The 19,394-nt window shown below is 35.1% G+C and overlaps 2 protein-coding genes across 6 annotated transcripts in view; one reads left to right on the plus strand and one right to left on the minus strand.

The window, feature by feature from the left end:
* Positions 1–12,626, plus strand: part of FGFR1OP2 (FGFR1 oncogene partner 2) — a 28,731-nt gene extending 16,105 nt beyond the window's left edge. For 4 of the 5 annotated variants that reach the window (XM_081309856.1, XM_081309857.1, XM_081309855.1 and 1 more), the window contains 4 exons: positions 1,088–1,230; positions 3,700–3,813; positions 6,804–6,917; positions 8,407–12,626. In XM_081309856.1, the coding sequence (XP_081165982.1) occupies positions 1,088–1,230; positions 3,700–3,813; positions 6,804–6,917; positions 8,407–8,544 (509 nt within the window). In that variant the 3' untranslated portion in view covers positions 8,545–12,626. The remainder of the gene's footprint in view (positions 1–1,087; positions 1,231–3,699; positions 3,814–6,803; positions 6,918–8,406) is intronic. The other variant, XM_081309858.1, reaches the window with a different exon arrangement.
* A 613-nt stretch (positions 12,627–13,239) lies between these two features.
* The window catches only part of TM7SF3 (transmembrane 7 superfamily member 3), a 42,398-nt gene continuing 36,243 nt past the window's right edge, over positions 13,240–19,394 (minus strand). The window contains exons 10-12 of the mRNA XM_081311163.1: positions 19,218–19,315; positions 18,268–18,430; positions 13,240–17,774 (exon numbers count right to left, since the gene is read on the minus strand). Coding sequence (XP_081167289.1) covers positions 17,512–17,774; positions 18,268–18,430; positions 19,218–19,315 — 524 coding nt within the window. The 3' untranslated portion in view covers positions 13,240–17,511. The remainder of the gene's footprint in view (positions 17,775–18,267; positions 18,431–19,217; positions 19,316–19,394) is intronic.

Below are 19,394 nucleotides of genomic sequence, written 5' to 3' on the forward strand. Positions count from 1 at the left end.
CTTGGGATCCTCCTGCCTCAGCCTCCTGAGTCACATGTTATGACAGGTGTACACCCCCAGAGAACTTCTTTTCTTGGTCTTAGAATCTCATCCTCAATACTTAGTTTGCACCATTTTTTTTGTTGTTGTTGTTACCTGTGAAATGACTCAGTTTCATTCTCTGCAGTTTCACTGCTTTAACCCCTGTTAAGGTGCGACTGTCCTCTTAATCTTTTGTCTGTTCTGTCCTAACTGATCTCCTTGATTCTAGTCTTTCCACTTCCATCAGTCTTTAACACAAGCATCAGATTGATTTCTCAAAAATAAATCTAATCATGCTACTTTTTGCTTGAGAACTTTCATTGTATCCTTATTTCCTTACATAAGGAACTTCAAAGTCAATTCCAGGCCTTTTCTGTCTTCTTCCCACAGCTCTTCTCTGTGAATATTTTGCTCTTGCCATTTCAGACCAGTTTCTCAACACATCATCCATTTCAATGCCTCCTTACCTTGAATCTCCAATCTTTAATTTTTCAACCCAAGAAAATCAAAGTCATCCCCGTGTCACGCTTCTGGGAAACTTTCACAAATTTCTCCCCAGAGATTTCTCTTAAATGTGTTTGAGTAGCTCTGCACTTACCACATATTTGTTTTCTCTACTATACCCTAAACTGTATGGTTTTGGGGTATTCGTAATATAGCAAGAGCATTGTCCGATGTTTATTTGCTATTTAGTAAATGTTGTCTGATACTTAAAAACTGAGTTTTAAAGCTGGGTACAGTTGTGCATGCCTGTAATGCCAGTGACTTGGGAGGCTAAGGAAGGAGAATTGCAAGTTTGAGGCCAGTGTTGGCAACTTAGCAAGACCCTGTCTCAAAGTTAGAAATAAAAAGAGTTATGGATATACCTCAATAGTAAAGTGCACCTGGTTTCAACCCCCACCACTAAATAAATTATTTGTCTTTTATTGTTACATGGGTAGAATTTTATATATCATGTTTTCTTTTTAAAATACCCTATTTATTTTGGTATTTTGGTAAATATAATATTGAAGAGAATATTTTGTTTACCCTAAATTTGAATAAAATATACTGTTATTCTTGATAGAATTACGTACATCCCTGGAAGAACATCAGTCTGCATTGGAACTTATAATGAGCAAGTATCGAGAACAAATGTTTAGATTGCTCATGGCTAGCAAAAAAGATGATCCAGGTATAATAATGAAGTTAAAGGAGCAGCATTCCAAGGTAATCCATTCCATAAAGGTAACTTGAACGGGAAAAGAGGGACAGTTGGTTGTGTTCAGATTAAAAAAGGGATATCTAGTAATGCCATGTTAACATGACATTGACTACTTCATGTTTTTAACTGACATTTTCTGCCTTCTCTTTTCTCACTTCTTTGTTATGTGCCATATTCTGTTTGATTTTTTTTTTCTAACTCATACTGTTTGCTAGTAACTTTTAAACAAGTATGTATGTATATTACACACACTGTTTTGGAAGTAAAGGTAAGTTTGTTCAATTCAAAATTAGTTTTGTAAGTTATCTACTTTTAAGAAATATTTCTCCCAGTAAATTTATATAATGACATATTTTGTGAGAACAAAAATTGAAATGCTTTGAAATTTTAAAAAAATTTTGAAAGCAACTAAATGTAAATTTGTTTTTCTGAAGACCATTTTCTGAATTTATCTACTTTATGAATGATCCTGATTATAATGAAAAACTATGGGGCTGGGGAGAAGAAAAGATTGTACCAGTCTATTTAAATTTTGCTCTCAGGATTGCATACCAGTTGACATCATTTTTAGAGGCAAAACTGAAGTGGTTAGAAACTAGTGTTTTTTTCCTATTGTTCTTGTGGGATTCCTGTGTCTATTTCCTTTGGTATGTTCCTGTATTTACTGGCAACTGTTATGAAGATAAGTAGACTAATCTCTTCACCATTTACGTTGTATTTTAAACTTAATTTTAGCTGCTGGTGTAAAATAGAAATATTAAAGGTTGTGATAACCTGGCCATTATCTGTAGTGCATAGTGGTGAGATACTTGTTATTAGTTATTAAGAAATAGTGGTTGTTATAAGACATTTTTTATCTTTCTCAATTAGGAAAACACATTTTAGATTCTTTAAAATATTTCTTCCATCTGGTGCTTATGTTTTTAAATTATTATTAATTCTTCTGGAATTAAATGCCTAGTAAATAACTCTTTGAGAAAACTTAATAGGTTCTTCTTGTGTCAACTAGTAAATTAATAAATTAACAACTTTGGGCTTGATATTATCTAATATTCATCTCCTAGCCAAATGGAAATCCTTGGCTATTTAGGGAAAAATTTTGAATATGAAATCTATAGTTGGGCTGGGGATGTAGCTTCATTGAGCACTAGCCCAGCTGTGCAAGGCCTTGAGTTAGATCCCTAGCATTAGGAAAAAAAAAAATCCATTGTTAATGAGACCATTACAAATCATTTAAATTTAAATTTAACAGTATAACTAAGAGTCTTTTTTTAAGTTATAAAGAGAAATTGAGTTAAAATTATTGATAAGATGAATGTAATCTTGACATATTCTAAAAGGACCTTCTCTTTTATAACTTGAAAAATAAATTTTAAAGATCTAAAGGGAAGAGAATACCATGTCAAAAAAATGCTTAGGATCCGATATTGCAGCTTGTTAGTCTCATCTGGTAGCAATTATGACAGAGCAAATGTTTTCTAAAACACAGTAGGAGATAGAGATGTAGCTCAGTGGTATTGTGTGTGCTTAGCAAGCATGAAACCCTGGGTTTAATCCCCAGCACAAAATATAAATAAAACACATTAGATTTAATCATTCATTGAAGCTGTTTTACTAATTAGTAAAGTTAAACATTTTCTAGATTGCTCTAAACCATCCATTTTCATTATGTGGATTGAATTTAAGTGCTGATCCTTGCCTTCCATAAAATGATTATAAAGTTACTCGTTATTAATTCTAACTAATACATATTAATGTTTGTGATTTTGATTTTTCCCAAAAAGGAGACACCTTGACTCAGTTAAACAGACATTTATTAACACTTGCACGGGGTTAGTTGTTAAGCGTAATAACAATGTGAATGAATGAATAAGTTAAATTACTATTTGAGCTTGTAATGGGAGATACAGACACAAACCTAATTAATATAGGGCAGGGTCTGATAGAAATAGGAATTGTTACCAGAATACTAAAAATCAATATTAGTTCTTGTGAGGAAAATCTGGAAAGATGTTCAGTAAAGAGAAAATGTATCCAAATTCAACCTTGAATTAATTATGAAGGTGGGGAGGGTTTCCATAAGCAGAAGTGGGTAAACAGAAATACCATAAAGGCACAAAACAATGGGATTCAAGGACATGTTTGAGTATTAGTGCCCTGATAACACCTAAACACAAAAATAATTTTATGACAGTTAGGGGTAACATAAAGTTACACATAGCAACATTTTGGAGTAGAAGACCCTTTTGAAATACTACAGAAGTTTGTGAGTGCACACTTAAAAATCTGTAAAAAGTTTAAGAATTTATTTTCATCCAAATAATTATTTTTATATTATTTTTAACATACCTTTTTGGAAATCTTAAAAAAACAAACATTTTGAACAGTTGGCTAACACGCATGAACTAACACTCATTCAGTTTTTAAAGTACGGATAATGTCCGTATTAACATTATAATGACTCTGTACTACAGATTGACATGGTACATCGTAACAACTCCGAAGGATTCTTCCTTGATGCATCTCGACACGTCCTTGAAGCACCTCAACATGGACTGGAGAGGAGGCACTTGGAAGCAAATCAGAATGTACACTAAATAAAACAGTCAATTTTGGGGTGTGGATGGAAAGGGGGTCCATTTAAAAAGTTCTTTTACTTTGAATTTCCCTCCCAGAATAGATCAGCAAATAAATGAAATCAACTAAAAATAAAATGCTGTGCTTTTGGTAGTTATGCTGTTTAGTGTAGAAACTTTAAAAATTTGTCATTAATTCTCTATATATTGTATCATACACAGTCACTAATTCTCTTGTGTATTGTATCATACACAGACTAGAGATTTTAAATGATATTTAGCCCAGTTTTGCATTTATTTTCTCTTATTAGCTTTGTTGCTGCAGTTTTTGTTTCAACAAAACAGTTACATCAAGGACATTTTCTTGTCCTGGACATTAAGGATATTTTCTTGACATTAATTTTAACCTGATTTCTTAAAGTCTTGGTCCATCAAAAAGGAAATGTTTTAAATTAGATTTTTTATAGTTTGTAGTCCTTTACAGTTCACAAATAAGACAAAAATGTCTTTTGTTTATATAATTTAGTAGTGCTCTTTCTATGTGTCTTCTCTTTTTTAAAAAACTTGTAGCCATTCTTTTATCTTCTTAGTAAAAATAAGCCTAGACAAAGTTAAAAATGAAAAGCATTAGGTACACTCCTATAATCCCAGCAACTCTAGAGGTTGAAGCAGAAGGATCACAAGTTCAAGATCAGCTTCAGCAACTTAGCAGGATCCTTAGTAACTTAGGGAGACCCTGTCTCAAAAAAATATAAAGGACTGGGGATATAGCTCAGTGGTAAGGCACCCCTGGTTTCAACCCTCGGTGCCTCCCCCCCACCCTCGCAAAAAAAGTCATTTCAAAACAGTTTAATAATTATGTCGCTAACACTTTTGCCTTCAAGGCAGTTTTAAACCAGTCTTGTCTTTTACACCTATTGAAAACTGATTCCTCACAAAAAATTTTATAGTTAACAAGTGAACCATTGATTGGGCCTGTAAAAATACTATCATTTAAAGTTTGGGGTTTGTGTATGTGTGTGTGTGTGGTGATCTTGTTAGAACTGACTTTCCTGAAAAGTAAATATCTATTTTCTTCCAGTTTAAAAAGACTTAATTGAGAGTGCTATTGTTATTCAAAACTTATGTTCATTACTCATTTTGCTGCTGCAGTTATCTGTATTTACTTGCTTTTAAATATTATGTTCCCTTTACAAGTGGGAGGAAATTTATTTTTTATTTTTTGGTACCAGGGATTAAACTGAGGGGTACTGAACCACTGAGCCACATCCCAGCCCTATTTTTTGTATTTTATTTAGAGACAAGGTCTCACTGAGTTGCTTGTTAGCACCTTGCTTTTGCTGAGCCTGATTTTGAACTCAAGATCCTCCTGCCTCAGCCTCCTGAGCTGCTGGGATTATAGGCATGTGCCAACCATGCCCAGCTTTTAATGATTTTTTTTAACTGTTGCAGAGTATGGCAAGTATGTGTCTTGATCCTTTTTGTTACTATAATCTAATCCAAAATTGCCCAGTAGAACTTTCTGAAATGATGGAAATGTTCTTTATACTAATGTGGAAGCAAATCAGAAATGTATGCTAAATACATGTGTGGCTGTTGAGCACTTGGAAATGTCAGTGCAGGAATTAATAATTATATGTATTTAATTTTAATAGCACTGTGCTGGACAGTGAAGATTAGTCTTTTATTGTGCCTTCTTCTTAAGTACTCAACATTATATAGATGTCATCATTGGAATAATACAAGGAGAGGTAGGAGGGGTATATATATAGATCAATGGTAGAACATTTCTTAGCATGTGCAAGGCCCCAACACCAAAAAAAAAAATGCATTTTTATTAGATAAGATTATTAAACGAGGTGGGGAATGTAGCTAAATGGTAGAGCACTTGCCTACCATGGAGTAAGGCCGTGAGTTCAATCAGCCCTGCAGAATATATATGTATATTTTATACACACAAATATGTATACATATATAAACTGTATATTTTTTAATGTGGTTTGCTAAAAATAGTCCATTCTTTTTTTCCCTATCATTTCATCCAGTTTGTTTTGTGGGGTTTTTTTGAGGTCTTGTTCAAATCCTGTTTACAATCAAAATATATACAACTATTTGAGACTTGATGTTTATTTGGAATGTTATTCATTTTATATTTAAGCTTGGCCTTGATATATAATAACCTCCATTGCCAATGAATAATGGTCGATAGAAACTGATTATGATAGTGATTTTTCTCACATTTCTATTGATTTTGAATGGTATTTGTTTCACTCGACTCTGAGCTCCTGCAGGTCAGGGAATAGTCTTAGCAGGCTTGATATTCCTGGTGCCTGGTACAGTACCTGGCACATCAGAGATTTGCAAAAAAAAAAATAAGGAATTCTCGAGTGGGACCTCATTTATGCACCTAACAAATGCAGATGTCTGTATTATGCTGAAATTATATTTTCAATGGTTGGCAAAGGCCATTTAATATTTTAATACTTAGAAGCAGAAGTCTATTAAGTTCTCAGTATTATAAAGAAAAGACTAAATAGGCAAATATAAACAGGATCCAGTAATTGCTTTCAAAGAGGATCAATTTATAGGCATGGATAATATTGAAAAGATTTGTGAATCATAAAAACTTGAAGATCAGTGTGTCAACAATTTTTTCTTCACAATTACTTTGACCCGTTGTATATATAGGTGTGGAAAAGAAAAAGTTGCTGATTCCCGTGGTTAGAGGAATATGAAACGAGTAAATTTCTTGGTACTGGGTTTAATTATATCTTTCTGCTTATCCTTAATTCTAGTCCTAATAGAAATCTGATTTCAAAAACACATTCATTGTTAATCATCTTTGTTGTGATCTAAGTACTACATTTATATTAAATGGCAATATAAGAATATTACATTCATATTAAATGACAGTGCAGATTTTATTAAAAGGATGCAAACTAAAAATAATTTGAAAAATAAAGTATTTCACTGATTACCAACTCATATGCCTTTTTTTTCAGGAGTTACAAGCACATGTTGACCAGATAACTGAAATGGCAGCAGTGATGAGGAAAGCCATTGAAATCGACGAGCAACAGGGTTGCAAGGAGCAGGAACGAATATTTCAACTTGAAGTAAGTTTTAAATTGCAAGTGTAGGTGAAAACTGTCCATAAAAAGACATGCCAGGGGGGCTGGGGTTGTGGCTCAGTGGTAGAGTGCTTGCCTAGCACATGTAAGGCACTGGGTTTGATTCTCCACACCACATAAAAAAGAAAAAAATAAAAGGCATTGTGTTCATCTATAACTAAAAACATTTTTTTAAAAAAAGACATTCCAGAAAACATACCCCATTTAAAAATATACATATACTTTTCTGGAATACTTGGTAATATTCTTTTCTTAATCTGGATGCTGGTTATATGAATATATGATGCAAGACTATATAGTAATGCAAGAATCTAGGATCATTAGGAACTTAACACCAGTAGTGGAGTTATATTCCTTTTCTTACTAAATGAAGGTACTTATTTAACTTAGTAATTTTTATAAATTTGTTCATTCTATCAAGATAGTACAGGGAAAGGGTTCATTAATCCACATATATTTTTTGTGTACGCTTATTTTCCAAGGACTCTAAAAGTCTTTGTCTCGATCCATCTTTTATTTTGTATACAATTAAAATAATTGGAATAGACTTTGAAATCATTATCAGGAAAAAATTGACTTCTTACTCTTAAACATGTATTCTCCCATTTGTGTAACAGGAATGGGCAGATTTTTCCAATAGTGAACCAGCAAATAAATTTTCTATACTTCTCAAACTAAACAGTTTGCACCTGCTCAGCTTTGCCATGTAATGCAAAAGTAGCCACAATAATATATGATAAATTATAAAAGATTATTTTTAACTATCTGAAAATTTCTTAAACAGTAATTCTAGAGTTGGGGGAGGCAAAATTTTTTTGTGTTTTGGTATTTGCACGCAACACCTTTATTTTATTTACCTATTTTTAGGTGGTGCTAAGGATCGAACCCAGGGCCTCAAATATGCTAGGGGAGTGCTCTACCGCTGAGCCACAACCCCAACCTCCACCCCAAGGCAAAGTTTTTTACAATGTCAAATATGGTTACTTAATTTCCTTTTGAGTAATATCATCTACTCAACCCGGCTGCTCTCAAATTTCTGTGTAAGGGAAACAAACCAGATGGCTTGTCCTACATTCCATACTATCATGGAAAGTAATAAAAGTACTAATGTACTGTGAGGGTGTAGTCAGAGGGTATTATTCACTACCTTTATGAGTTTATATGTAGATCCAGATGCTATTTTCTTCATCTTTAGTATGACTATAAGGCAGTTTGAGTTTTTATCTCAGTTACATCTATATATATAAGGCTTTGCAGTGGTGGGAGAGGGTGAACATAGTTTACTTTTTAAAGAAAAATTGTTTGGGTTCAGCTTGTCAACTATATGTAACTACATTTATGCCAGTTACAGAACTTGCTTTTTGTTATACCTTCACATGTTTGGCTTTTCTTAATACATGTTCACGAACCTCTTTAAATGGTAATTATATCTTTTTTGTTTGTTTGTTTGTTTTTTTGGCTTGCCTCCTTCTAGCAAGAAAACAAGGGCCTGAGAGAGATCCTTCAAATAACTCGAGAATCATTTTTGAACCTTAGGAAGGATGATGCATCAGAAAGCACATCTTTGTCAGCATTAGTAACCAACAGTGACCTGAGTCTGAGGAAGAGCTGAAAGGGTTCCAAGTCTGGGAACTTTGTATATGACTCTAAACTATCACAAAGACTGGCCTATAAATGAATGAATGAAGAGAAAACTCAAATTCAATCAACCCTTTTTTTTCCTCTATAGTTTGTACAGTGCACTGGCTAAGTGTTAGCCAAAAAAAAAAAAAAAAAAAAATGTATAGTTCATCATAAACTTTATTCCAAAACATAATTGAAATAGAAACTGAGCCATTGTTAATTGGTGAACAAACGAAGGGTTTTCACAGTGATGGCTGAAAATATCAAGAGCTTTCAGCAGTGCTATTGGCTTTCTAAATGATATACTTAGATACACTTGACTTTTCCCAGTAATTGTTTGGGAATTCATAGAATTATCCTAATTTACGATATTTTGCCATGGTTTTGTGAATGGAAGATCCTTATACTCAATTTAATCCTTCCTGTTTGATGTCAGAGTTAACAAATAGGTTATGTACCATAAGACTTCAGCTTTAGTGATTGCCTGTCTCCTTTCCCATTTAATTTAAAATTTTTTTTGTCAAAGAAAATTCAGGTTTAAAGGTTGCAGTAATGTTTTACATGTACCACAGATAAAAGAGGAAATTTAATTATAGCTAATTTACCACATAAATGATATTTAGCTAACAATTGTCCATAACTTGCTAAAGAATATGAAATATTTCAGGAATGAAAGAGAAGGAACATTACTTTCTAAGAAAGAAGATCTTATAAATAAACATTTAGTAGGTTAAACTACTCCTCTGAAAGAATAAGTTTTGGTTTTTAGTCAATAATAAAAACAATTTTTCTCTTTTCTGTTTGGTATTTAAGGACCTCATATATTTCATTTACTTAACAAAGTTGAAATGTTTCATGTAGTAAAATAGGTATGGTAATTTCAAAGTAAATTCAAAATTATGGTTTACACAACCCTTTTTTAAGTAATTAAGATACAGAAAAAGTAGACTCAAATATTTTTAAAAAAAATTATTTTTAACTCCATCTGCCTCATTCCCTTAAGGTTTTTTTAGTTTGGTTTGGTTTTAATAACTTTTCATTACTAAAGGGGGTTTGGAAATCTATGGATTTACAAGTATTGGTTTTATTAAAACATGTCAAACAGTAAGTAGATTTCTTTTTTAAAGCAAAAAGATACAGAAACTTTGACACCAATTGAAACCTAAATTTTTCTTTATTTTGTAGTGATCATATAGAATAAAAGGATGAGTATCAAATATTATTAAATATACTCATTTGTATCACACATTAAAATTAACACAAATAGAAAATTCTGCTTATGAGTATATAATTTGTTAAATATCATGTCATGACAATTTTTAAGTATAATTTCATATATTGGTAAAACTCAAAACTACTTTTCACTTTAGAAATTTTCTACATTAAATTTGGGGAGAGAAGGGTAGATGGGGCTTACTGATTAGAAAAGGGTTAATAATGGCCCAAAACATTAAATTTCTTTTTTCATTCAGAGGCCTTAACTGATACTTTATAAATGACAGTCTTTTATTTTTAAACTTTTCTATTTTTTTCAGAAAGTAGACCTTAATTCAGTGGCACATTCAAATAGTTTTTATCCCAAGTAAAAATTAAATAAGCTACACAGTTGAGATTCTAAGGCAATTCATTAGGCAGCTGTAATTATAAACATTACTTGATAAATATTTTTGTAAACAGATGAGTTAATTTATTCTTGGTGTTCTTGCTTGAATATGATTTTAAGGTCTTGGGTGTTTGAAAGACTTTGTTTTTAATGACAGTTTTCCATCCCCTACACTCACCCCCCTTTTTTTTAAGAACCTCAAATTTGTGTCTGAGAGTATATACTGCATAGGAGACTATTTTATCAATAAAGATGAGTGATTAAATATTGGTATGGTCTCCAATTTAATTTTAAAACAATGCTTACATTTCTTACGTAGTTCATTTTTAAGGCCTTTTGTCTTTTTTATCACAAGACGATACTTAGCAACAATCTCTATTTATATTTCCTAGGGATTAGCCAGTGGCTTATTGCTGATCCTGAAAACCTTTTTATCCTCAGTAGTGGGTTGAATAGTATCCCCCCAAAGGGTAGGCCCAAATCCTAACCCACTATACCTAGCAATGTGACCATATTTGGAAATAGGGTCTTTGCAGATATAAAGGATCCTAGGATAATATCACTCCACATTAGACATGGCCCTAAATCAATGATTCGTGTTCTTATAATGAAGATTTGCAACAGAGAGAGAAAGCCATATGAAGATGGAGGCAGAGATTTATGCAAGTCAAGAAACACCAAGGATCATGAGTCACTGCCAGAACCAAGTGTGGGGCATAGAATGGATTCTCAGCTCCAAGAAGGGAACAACTCCTGCTTGATTTCAGACTCTGGCCTCCAGAATTGTGAGAAAACAAATTTCCATTGTTTTCAGCCTGTGGGTAATTTATTAATACATCATTTGTTTATCAAGTATAAGCTATATTTTTAAATTTTTGTATAGGAAATACAGTTCTAAAAAACCAATTATACAAACTCAGATAAAATGCTTTCTGTTCAAATTTATAATTGCTGGTATACTTTAATATCAAGGTAACTCCCACAATTTTAGATTAGTTCTAAACTGCTTCAGCGAAAATAATAGAAGATCATAGATCCATAACTTAATTTGGGATGATTGCTACTACCTTTTCTAATTGACAGAAACAGGAAATGTTTTTTTTTTAATAAAATATTGATGGAGATAATTTCTAACTGGCATTTTAGGGGACATTTTCCTTTAACTTCGATCCCCTTTATTCCTTTCTTTTCTCTGACCTCAACATTAGCCACCATCAGTCCTTATTCCTATTCAGTGTTAATATCTCTACTCACATCCTTGGTGATGTCATTTGTATGCTGGATGATACACTACAGTTTAGACCACTCAGTAACTCTAAACTCATCCACCTGTGACTGCCAAAGAGACATTTCAAATTTAAGATGTCCAAAATGAACTCCCAGAACTTCTCCATAACATTCCCCATCCCAGTTAATCCTATTGCCAGCTACCAAGTTCAAAAACTCCAGTGGCATCTTTGACTCTACTTTCTAGCTTGCCTCTAACTCAGCAAATCCTGCTGGTTCTTTCTTCAAAATATATCAGAAACCTACCATTCCTCACCGTCTGCATGTATTGTTATCCCTGGTCCAAGCCATATGGGAGTGAACAAATTGGATTCAACCTAAATAACCTCCAACAGGAAAAAGAGTTGTCGATTTTCACAGTACTTAGCGTGGTTTATTATGTACTGAATTAGTCCATTGTGGTTGCATAAAACCTCAGCATTTTGTTTTGTTCTTATAGGCTACTTTAAAATGGAGGTGATCTATTACACTCCTGGTCTTAAATTTCAGTACTACTCTGTGGTCAAGTGCTCAGTGCTGATCAAGTTATTTTCAAGATCACTCCTATAATAATCCCAGCTACTGAGAAGGCTGAAGCAGGATCCAAAGTTCAAGGCCAACCTGGGCCACTTAGCAAGATCCTGCCTGCCCTGCCTCCAAATAAAAAGTTTAAGGATTTTAAAGTGGCAGAGCACATACATAGTATGTGCAGAACTCTAGGTTCATTACTCTGGGGGGGGGGGAGTTATTTTTCCATAAGTGAATGAATTTCTCAAATGTTATCTTTTCTAGAATATGTTCATCTTAAGACCTATCTTGTTAGGTATGCTGGCACATGCATGTTATCCCAGCAATTTGGAAGTCTAAGGTGGGAGGATATAAATTTTGAGGCCAGCCTCAGCAATTTTGAAGCCGTAAGTAACTTAGCAAGATCCCATCTCATAATTTTAAAAAGGGGAGGGGATATATCTCAGTGGTAAAGCACCCCTAGGTTCAATTGCCAGTGCCAAAAAAAAAAAAAAAACCAAAAACCTATCTCAATGAACATCATAATAAGGTTTTTGCAACACTTAGGACTGACATAAAACACAAGACAGCAAAAATGCTATCTGAGTAAGAACTCAGAAGTGAGTTGGTTTGGAAGGAAAATTGAATAGCTCTATTCATGGAACAAAACTACACTGAAAAACATCAGGCATTAAGAGGAGGGTTTTTTGTTTTTTGTTTTTTAAGTCTTCAACCGTAGGCCTGAAACTGTCCCACCAGAACCCTAGGCCCAGACCTGACAATACACTTATTTTACTTGTTTTAAGGAATTTTGATACACGGATGGTCTCCCCCAAAAGACAACTGGTTTGGGGCGGGGAGATGGGTTTTTTTTTTTAAGTATTAGGGGTGGAACCCAGGGATGCTCTACCACTGAGCTATAGCCCCAGTCTTTTTATATTTTATCTGAGATAGGGTCTTGCTAAGTTGCCTAGGCAGGCCTCAAACTTGTGATCCTCCTGCCTCAGCCTCCTGAGTTGCTGGGATTATAGGCATGCTTATGCCAGCTGTGGAGGGGAGGAGAGGAAGAGAAAATGGATGAAAGGAGGAAGCTGAGGACTGCCTGATTGAATTGCTGAAAACAATTCATAGAGAATTGGGGAGCAGGGGCTGGGGATGTGGCTCAAGCGGTGGCGCGCTCGCCTGGCATGCGTGCGGCCCGGGTTCGATCCTCAGCACCACATACCAACAAAGATGTTGTGTCCGCGGAGAACTAAAAAATAAATATTAAAAAATTCTCTCTCTCGCTCTCCTCTCTCTTTAAAAAAAAAAAAAGGAGAATTGGGGAGCAAAGGCATGTTTAATAATTTCACTTGCTTCTTCTAGCTCTTCATTTTAATCTCTGTCCCTCTGCTGAAAGGCCCCAGACACAGACATCCATGAGCTTCTCAACAGCCCACTGTGAGTTTGGGCAGGTCATTTGTATGCTGGAATACATGCACACAACAAGCTGGGCAATGGAATCTGTCAGCAGAAACCAGGAACTTCATGTGAGAAAGTAAGACTTTCACCCCTTAATATCCCCATAATTGGCCACTCTGTAATCTTGCAAGGGAAAGTATTCACCCTGGGAGTGACAGATCCATTATAGCTGTGTACAGGCCTTGAATAGGAAAAATTACTTTGAAGACATGCTGACCCATCTCCTGGAGAACAATTGCCAAATTCTACGGTTTGGAGAGGAATTAAAGCAGCAAGATAAATATAAAGGCAAGGTATTCACTACAGTTTTGTGTTGCAGTTAAAATTTAACCAAGACTGATAGCACCCTTCTCAGAATACTGAGTGCTGAACCCACCAACCACCAGAATGAAGGATATAAGGACAGGCTCACTTGAGGGCTCTACATAATGAGAAGGGAGGCCTAGAGGCTTTGCTTCCCCTCTACTTCATGGGACACACTTTGCTCCGCTTTGGCTTAGACTCTCCTACTCACCCTTCAAATCTCAGCTTAAACCACTTCCTCAAGAAAATATCCCCTGGTAGGCCTTTTTCTACCCCATCAGAAATTTTCATTGCATATTGACTGTACCTCTTTGTATACCTATTTGATATCTACCTGCCTCACTACACTACACCCTGAGAGCAAAGAGCAGGCCTATACTATCTGCCATCAGCTTCCTAGTCCCCAAGACAATGTTTGGCACATAAACTGCCAAATATGTATTTTAAAAAAGTAACCAAGTCAAAGAAGACTTTTTTTTTTTTTTTTTGCCTATTATTTTCACATCACTTAAACTAGATCTGCCAGTCTCCCCAGTGTTTACATGGTACTCCCTGGATAAATCAAAAGTTTTATTAACTTGGAGCTCCGCTTTATTGTCAATTTCATAGAGTGGTCCTTGCAAATACAATGCCAAATTGTCAAGAAACATTTCCACCAATTATTGAAATAAAATGATTTGCAAAGTATATTACATTTCCAGGAATGCCATAACAATATCACAGGCTGGATGGCTTAAACAACAAAATTTTCTCATAGTTCTGGAAGCTAAAAGTATGTGAACAAAGTACCAGAAGGACTAGTTTCTCCCAAGACCTCTGCTGTGTTTGCAGATGACAATTCTTGCTGCTTATTCAAATAGGCTTTCCTCTGACACTCGCCCCTGGTGTTTCTCTGTATATCCTATTCTCTTATTAAGTCAGATTGGACTGATGACCTCAATTTAATCTGATCACCTCTTTAAAAGCATTATCTCCAAATACAATCACATTCTGAGATACTGGAAGCTACAGCTTCAAAGTATAAATTTGGTGGGTTCACAGTTTAGTCCATAACATAAAAGGAAAACACAAGTAAGCTGCTATCCCATTAAGGGCTAAGGCACAATGCAGGACCAAGCTCCAGGGCAAGGCCCTGTTCTCAAAAAATTAGAGCCAGGAACTATGCGCTTTAATAAAGGTTACTAAAAGGTATCATAGACATCATCATCCTCAAACTGGGGATGGTAGCACAGACCTGTAATCCCAGCAGCTTGGGAGGCTGAAGCAGGAGGATTGTGAATTCAAAGCTAACCTCAGCAACTTTGGGCGCTAAGTGACTCAGTGAGACCCTGTCTCTAAATAAAAATACAAAAAAGGGCTGGGGATGTGGCTCAGTGGTTAAGGGTCCCTGGGTTCAATCCCTGGTACAACAAACAAAAAACCTACCATGGTCTGGAACCACAAAGCATTAACTTGGAAAAACATGCTTGTGTAAAATGAGTAATTCCTAAAAATGTCAGAGTTATAAATATTAACATGAGAATATCCTACCAATTTATTAGAAGAAAATTGAAAATAATCAGTGATTTACATCTTTATGACAGAATACAAAGCACATTTGGATAGAGCATTGAGCATCCCCAACTTTGGTCTGGGCAGTTGTCTGAGAATATCCTCAGGCATAAAATAAAAGGGACAAATAACATTATTTCTAAAGTCCTTTCCAGGCATAGTATTCTAGCAAATTCTTTGTTGGGATCAGTTTTCTATCACCTTCTACAGAAAATTCAACTGGCCTACAAGTACTATTTGGCTAGTGTGCTTTGGCTCCCTGGTAACTAACCTGTAACAGATCAGAACGTTCAGAAAATATTTTAATAGTGTAATAGGTTTTCCTGTAACACTAGTACTTTTTCTTCAATTTCATACCTGAACAACTAATGAAACCAACACTATATTTTAATAACTAGGCTTTTAGCACTTTTTTCAAAGTAGATATATTTATTATAAAAACTATACAAACTGGTTTTTTATTACACATTATCATGAAAGTTTTTAAATAATTTGTATCCTTGTTCCCCCCCAAAAAAGGTGTTCCACCTTTTATAGTCTTCACTAGCAGAGCATTCTAAGGATACCAAGAACAACTCACAAATATTCCATTTAACTGTTAGAATGTACAAAGACTGAAGAAGCCAGAGTCCCTACAGTAAATTATTTTAAATTTGAATAAAAAGTCTTTTTTTTAACTGTTACTGAAGTTACAAACAGTAAAAAATTACCTACATTAAATTTTTCAAAGCAAATATGGTTTGTTTTCTATTAGTTCATTGTTCTTATCCTTCCCAAAATACTTTTAAAAGCAACAGTTAAAAGATTTTTCAATTACCCGAAGCTTCAATAATCTTTTGTACTTTGAAGAAACTATAAAACGTAACATCAATTAAATAGTGGTTACCTCACACATGTGTGTGCCACAGCCACCATGGACCTCAGCATCACTCAGGCATGTCAGAGAAACCAGCTCACAATCCAGCACTCTGACAGGCAAGAAGAAAGGTCCTGAGTGGGAAGTGTGCAGCCCAGGGATCCAAGTGCTTTCTTGTGGTGAAACAAGGTTATCGAAACTGAAGGGGCCCTCTATAGAGAATCCAAGGTGGTCTTAATTAAAGGCTGGCCCATTGAATACCTGAATCCTTGTTGACTCTCGCCTCATCACTTCAAAACACAGATCCCAGAAAAGGCTTTAATTACAGAAAAACAATTATTAAAACTATTTTACACCAATGCTAACACAGCTACTTTAGCAGGGAAAACTTAAGTGCAGATTTTTTTAAGGTTGTTAATGTCACTGTAGATTAACAGAGGGATCAGTGGTACTGGGGATTGAATCCAGGAGTGCTTTACCAAAACTAAGCTATGTACTCCATCCCTTTTTGAGACTGGATCTTGCTAAATTGCTGAGGCTGGCCTCAAACTTGCAATCTTCCTACCTCAGCCTCCCAAGTTGCTGGGATTACAGGCATGTGCCACCATACCTGGCTGTCAACACTATTTTATAAAGCCTTGAAAGAAAAATAAAAGGCCATGTTTTGGAATCTAGATAAATCATCCATAAAAATTCTACTATCTATATAAATTGACCGATTTTCAAATAACAAATAATTTAGCTTTTTAAATTACCATTTTAAGCAATAAAAGTCAAAAACAAAGGAAAACTACTGAATTATACACTTAAAAATTTAAGTTGTTAAATGTTATGTATATTTTACAGTTAAAAATCTTTTAAATATTGAAAAAGTTCCTTTTGGTTAAAAAAAAAAAGACATGTAACTTTGTAGTCAGATGGCTTTTAATAAGAAAATGAGTTACTTCTCTGTATATTCTGACATTTGGGAACTCAGTATCGGATCCCTAAACCTCTAAACAAAGGGGTGAATAAAGATTGAATATTTAAATAACTCCCCCTCCCCAAGTTTAGACAGACTCAGGGGAGAAAAGAAACACAAGGGCTTTTCAGAAGAATCACGGTTTTTTATTTTTATATTTTTTGATGAACTATTTAAACGGAATATGTTGATCATATATGTATAAACCAGAAAGTAATTTCCCAAGTATTGGAAAATAAGGAAAAGCCTCCCTACCACAACTGTTCAGTTATGCTTCTCATTCTCTCACTTAGAATCATCCTAACTCCCTAGTGTTCCCTTACCACACGTCAAAAAAGGACACCATGATCTCATGCAGAGCTGTTCCATATTAGGCGGGCACCAGGGGTGGTTGAAGCAGTCTGGACATGAATTCCAAGCTGAGGCAGACTGACTAAGCCCATGCCATCTATAGAAGGAGGGGCGTCCTCTCTCCAGCTGGCTGTTCCTCCTGGAAAAGCTCTTTTATCTGGGTTAACCGGCCATAGAGCCTCTCTCTCAGTGGAGGAATATGGTAGCTTGGATCCAGAATGTTCGTTACTCTGCGCTCTCTCTCTTGTTTCCACATCTTGTATGGGTGGGGAGGGAAAAATGGTCGCCCTCTTTCTCTTCGAATCTGTAATGTAATTCCACTTACAGCCAGCATACCCCATACTGCCAGAATAATGAAGTCTAAAAAACAAACAAACAAACCAGTAGAGAAGCACCATTTAAACACTTGTATTTTAAAATCTAACATAATCCTTCGTGGACTAAGTCTGGGTTTTCCTTTCTAATATCAGAGTTTGTGGTGAGTTGGTCTACCCATGTACTTTCTTTTGCTCACAATCTAAGTAATGAGTGGGGAAGCTGCTGTCTTATTTTTGAAACTAGGAATTCTCTATTAAAGGCATCCAAAAGTTCAAACAGGTTGGAAAAGAACCAATTGTTTAGATCCTTGGCATTCCAACATTAAGTAACCATGCCCACACACACCATTTTATATATATATATATATATATATTTTTTTTTTTTTTTTTTTTTTTGGCAGAAAGAGGCTGAGGGGAAAGGCAGTGATTTAGTTATATTTCACACATGTTCATCATGGAAACTAGGTGCTGCTCATTTCCTTTCCATTCCACTCTCGTTTGACCATCACTCCAGGTTTTGTATTTAAGAGTCTTACCATTATTTTGAAAAGGCACATTTGTGAAAGCTCTGTGGAAATCTGTGTGGAGTGCTCTCCTGAGTACATTCAAAGTGATGTAAGAAAGGCTTGTGGACTTGTAACTGTCAATGGCCAAAACCACCGCATAGGAGCCAATAATGCCACAAGACAGGATGTTCAGCTGTGGAAGAGTAGAAGAGTTTAGGCATAATCCCTGGTAGAATGGGAGTAGTTTCTAACTCTCACTACTCATCTCAATCACAGAGGCACATGAAAAAGGACCAAGTAATAAATGTTACCTGAAAAGATGAGCTTATCAAAATACAGCCATGTGCCACATAAAGACAGACTGCATATACAACTGCAGTCCCACAAGATTATATCACCTACTGACACTCTCTTAGTCTGTTTAAGTCCACTTTATGATTTTGCACTATGACAAAATCACCCAAGGATGCAGTTCTCAGAATGTGGCTCTATTATTAAGCAATGCATGACTGCACACAGAAAATAATCTTCCCTGGGCTTGGGTTGTGGCTCAGCAGTAGAGCACTCACCTAGCACATGTGAGGCCCTGGGTTCGATTCTCAGCACCACATAAAAGTAAATAAAATAAAGGTATTGTGTCCAACTACATCTAAAAAATAAATATTAAAAAGAAAGAAAATAATCTTCCCTGTGAAAGAAGTTCAACACCAACATATAATTAAATGAAAATAGCTAGACCTAAGACTACCTTCTCTGTTCCAACTGCTGAAATATATTGACAGATGATGCTCCATTTGATTAAAACAAAAGAACACCGTGTGATAATCATACATAGAATTTCCTTTGCTTTCCTAGTAATAAGACTATTTAGAAGCAGATAATCATACAGCCCTCCCTAGTGAATAAAAACATGCAATCAGTGATCAGCTGAAAGCCCAGGACATATAATGAATACATCTAACTTGTGATGAAACACTTACTATTCTTAGGCAGCCCATGAAAACTACTGGAATGAGGACAGCTATACAAGAGAAGGTCACCCAGAACACACCATCGTCACGAAAAACCTTTATGTTTCCTGAAAAAGCAAAGAGAAATCAAGAGTAAACAAGAGGTCTCCCAACTTAAATTTTCTCTTGAGAACACAGACATATACT

This window comes from Spermophilus citellus (genome assembly GCF_964194105.1).
Source record: "Spermophilus citellus genome assembly, chromosome: 10".
In the NCBI taxonomy this organism is placed as follows: Eukaryota; Metazoa; Chordata; class Mammalia; order Rodentia; family Sciuridae; genus Spermophilus; species Spermophilus citellus.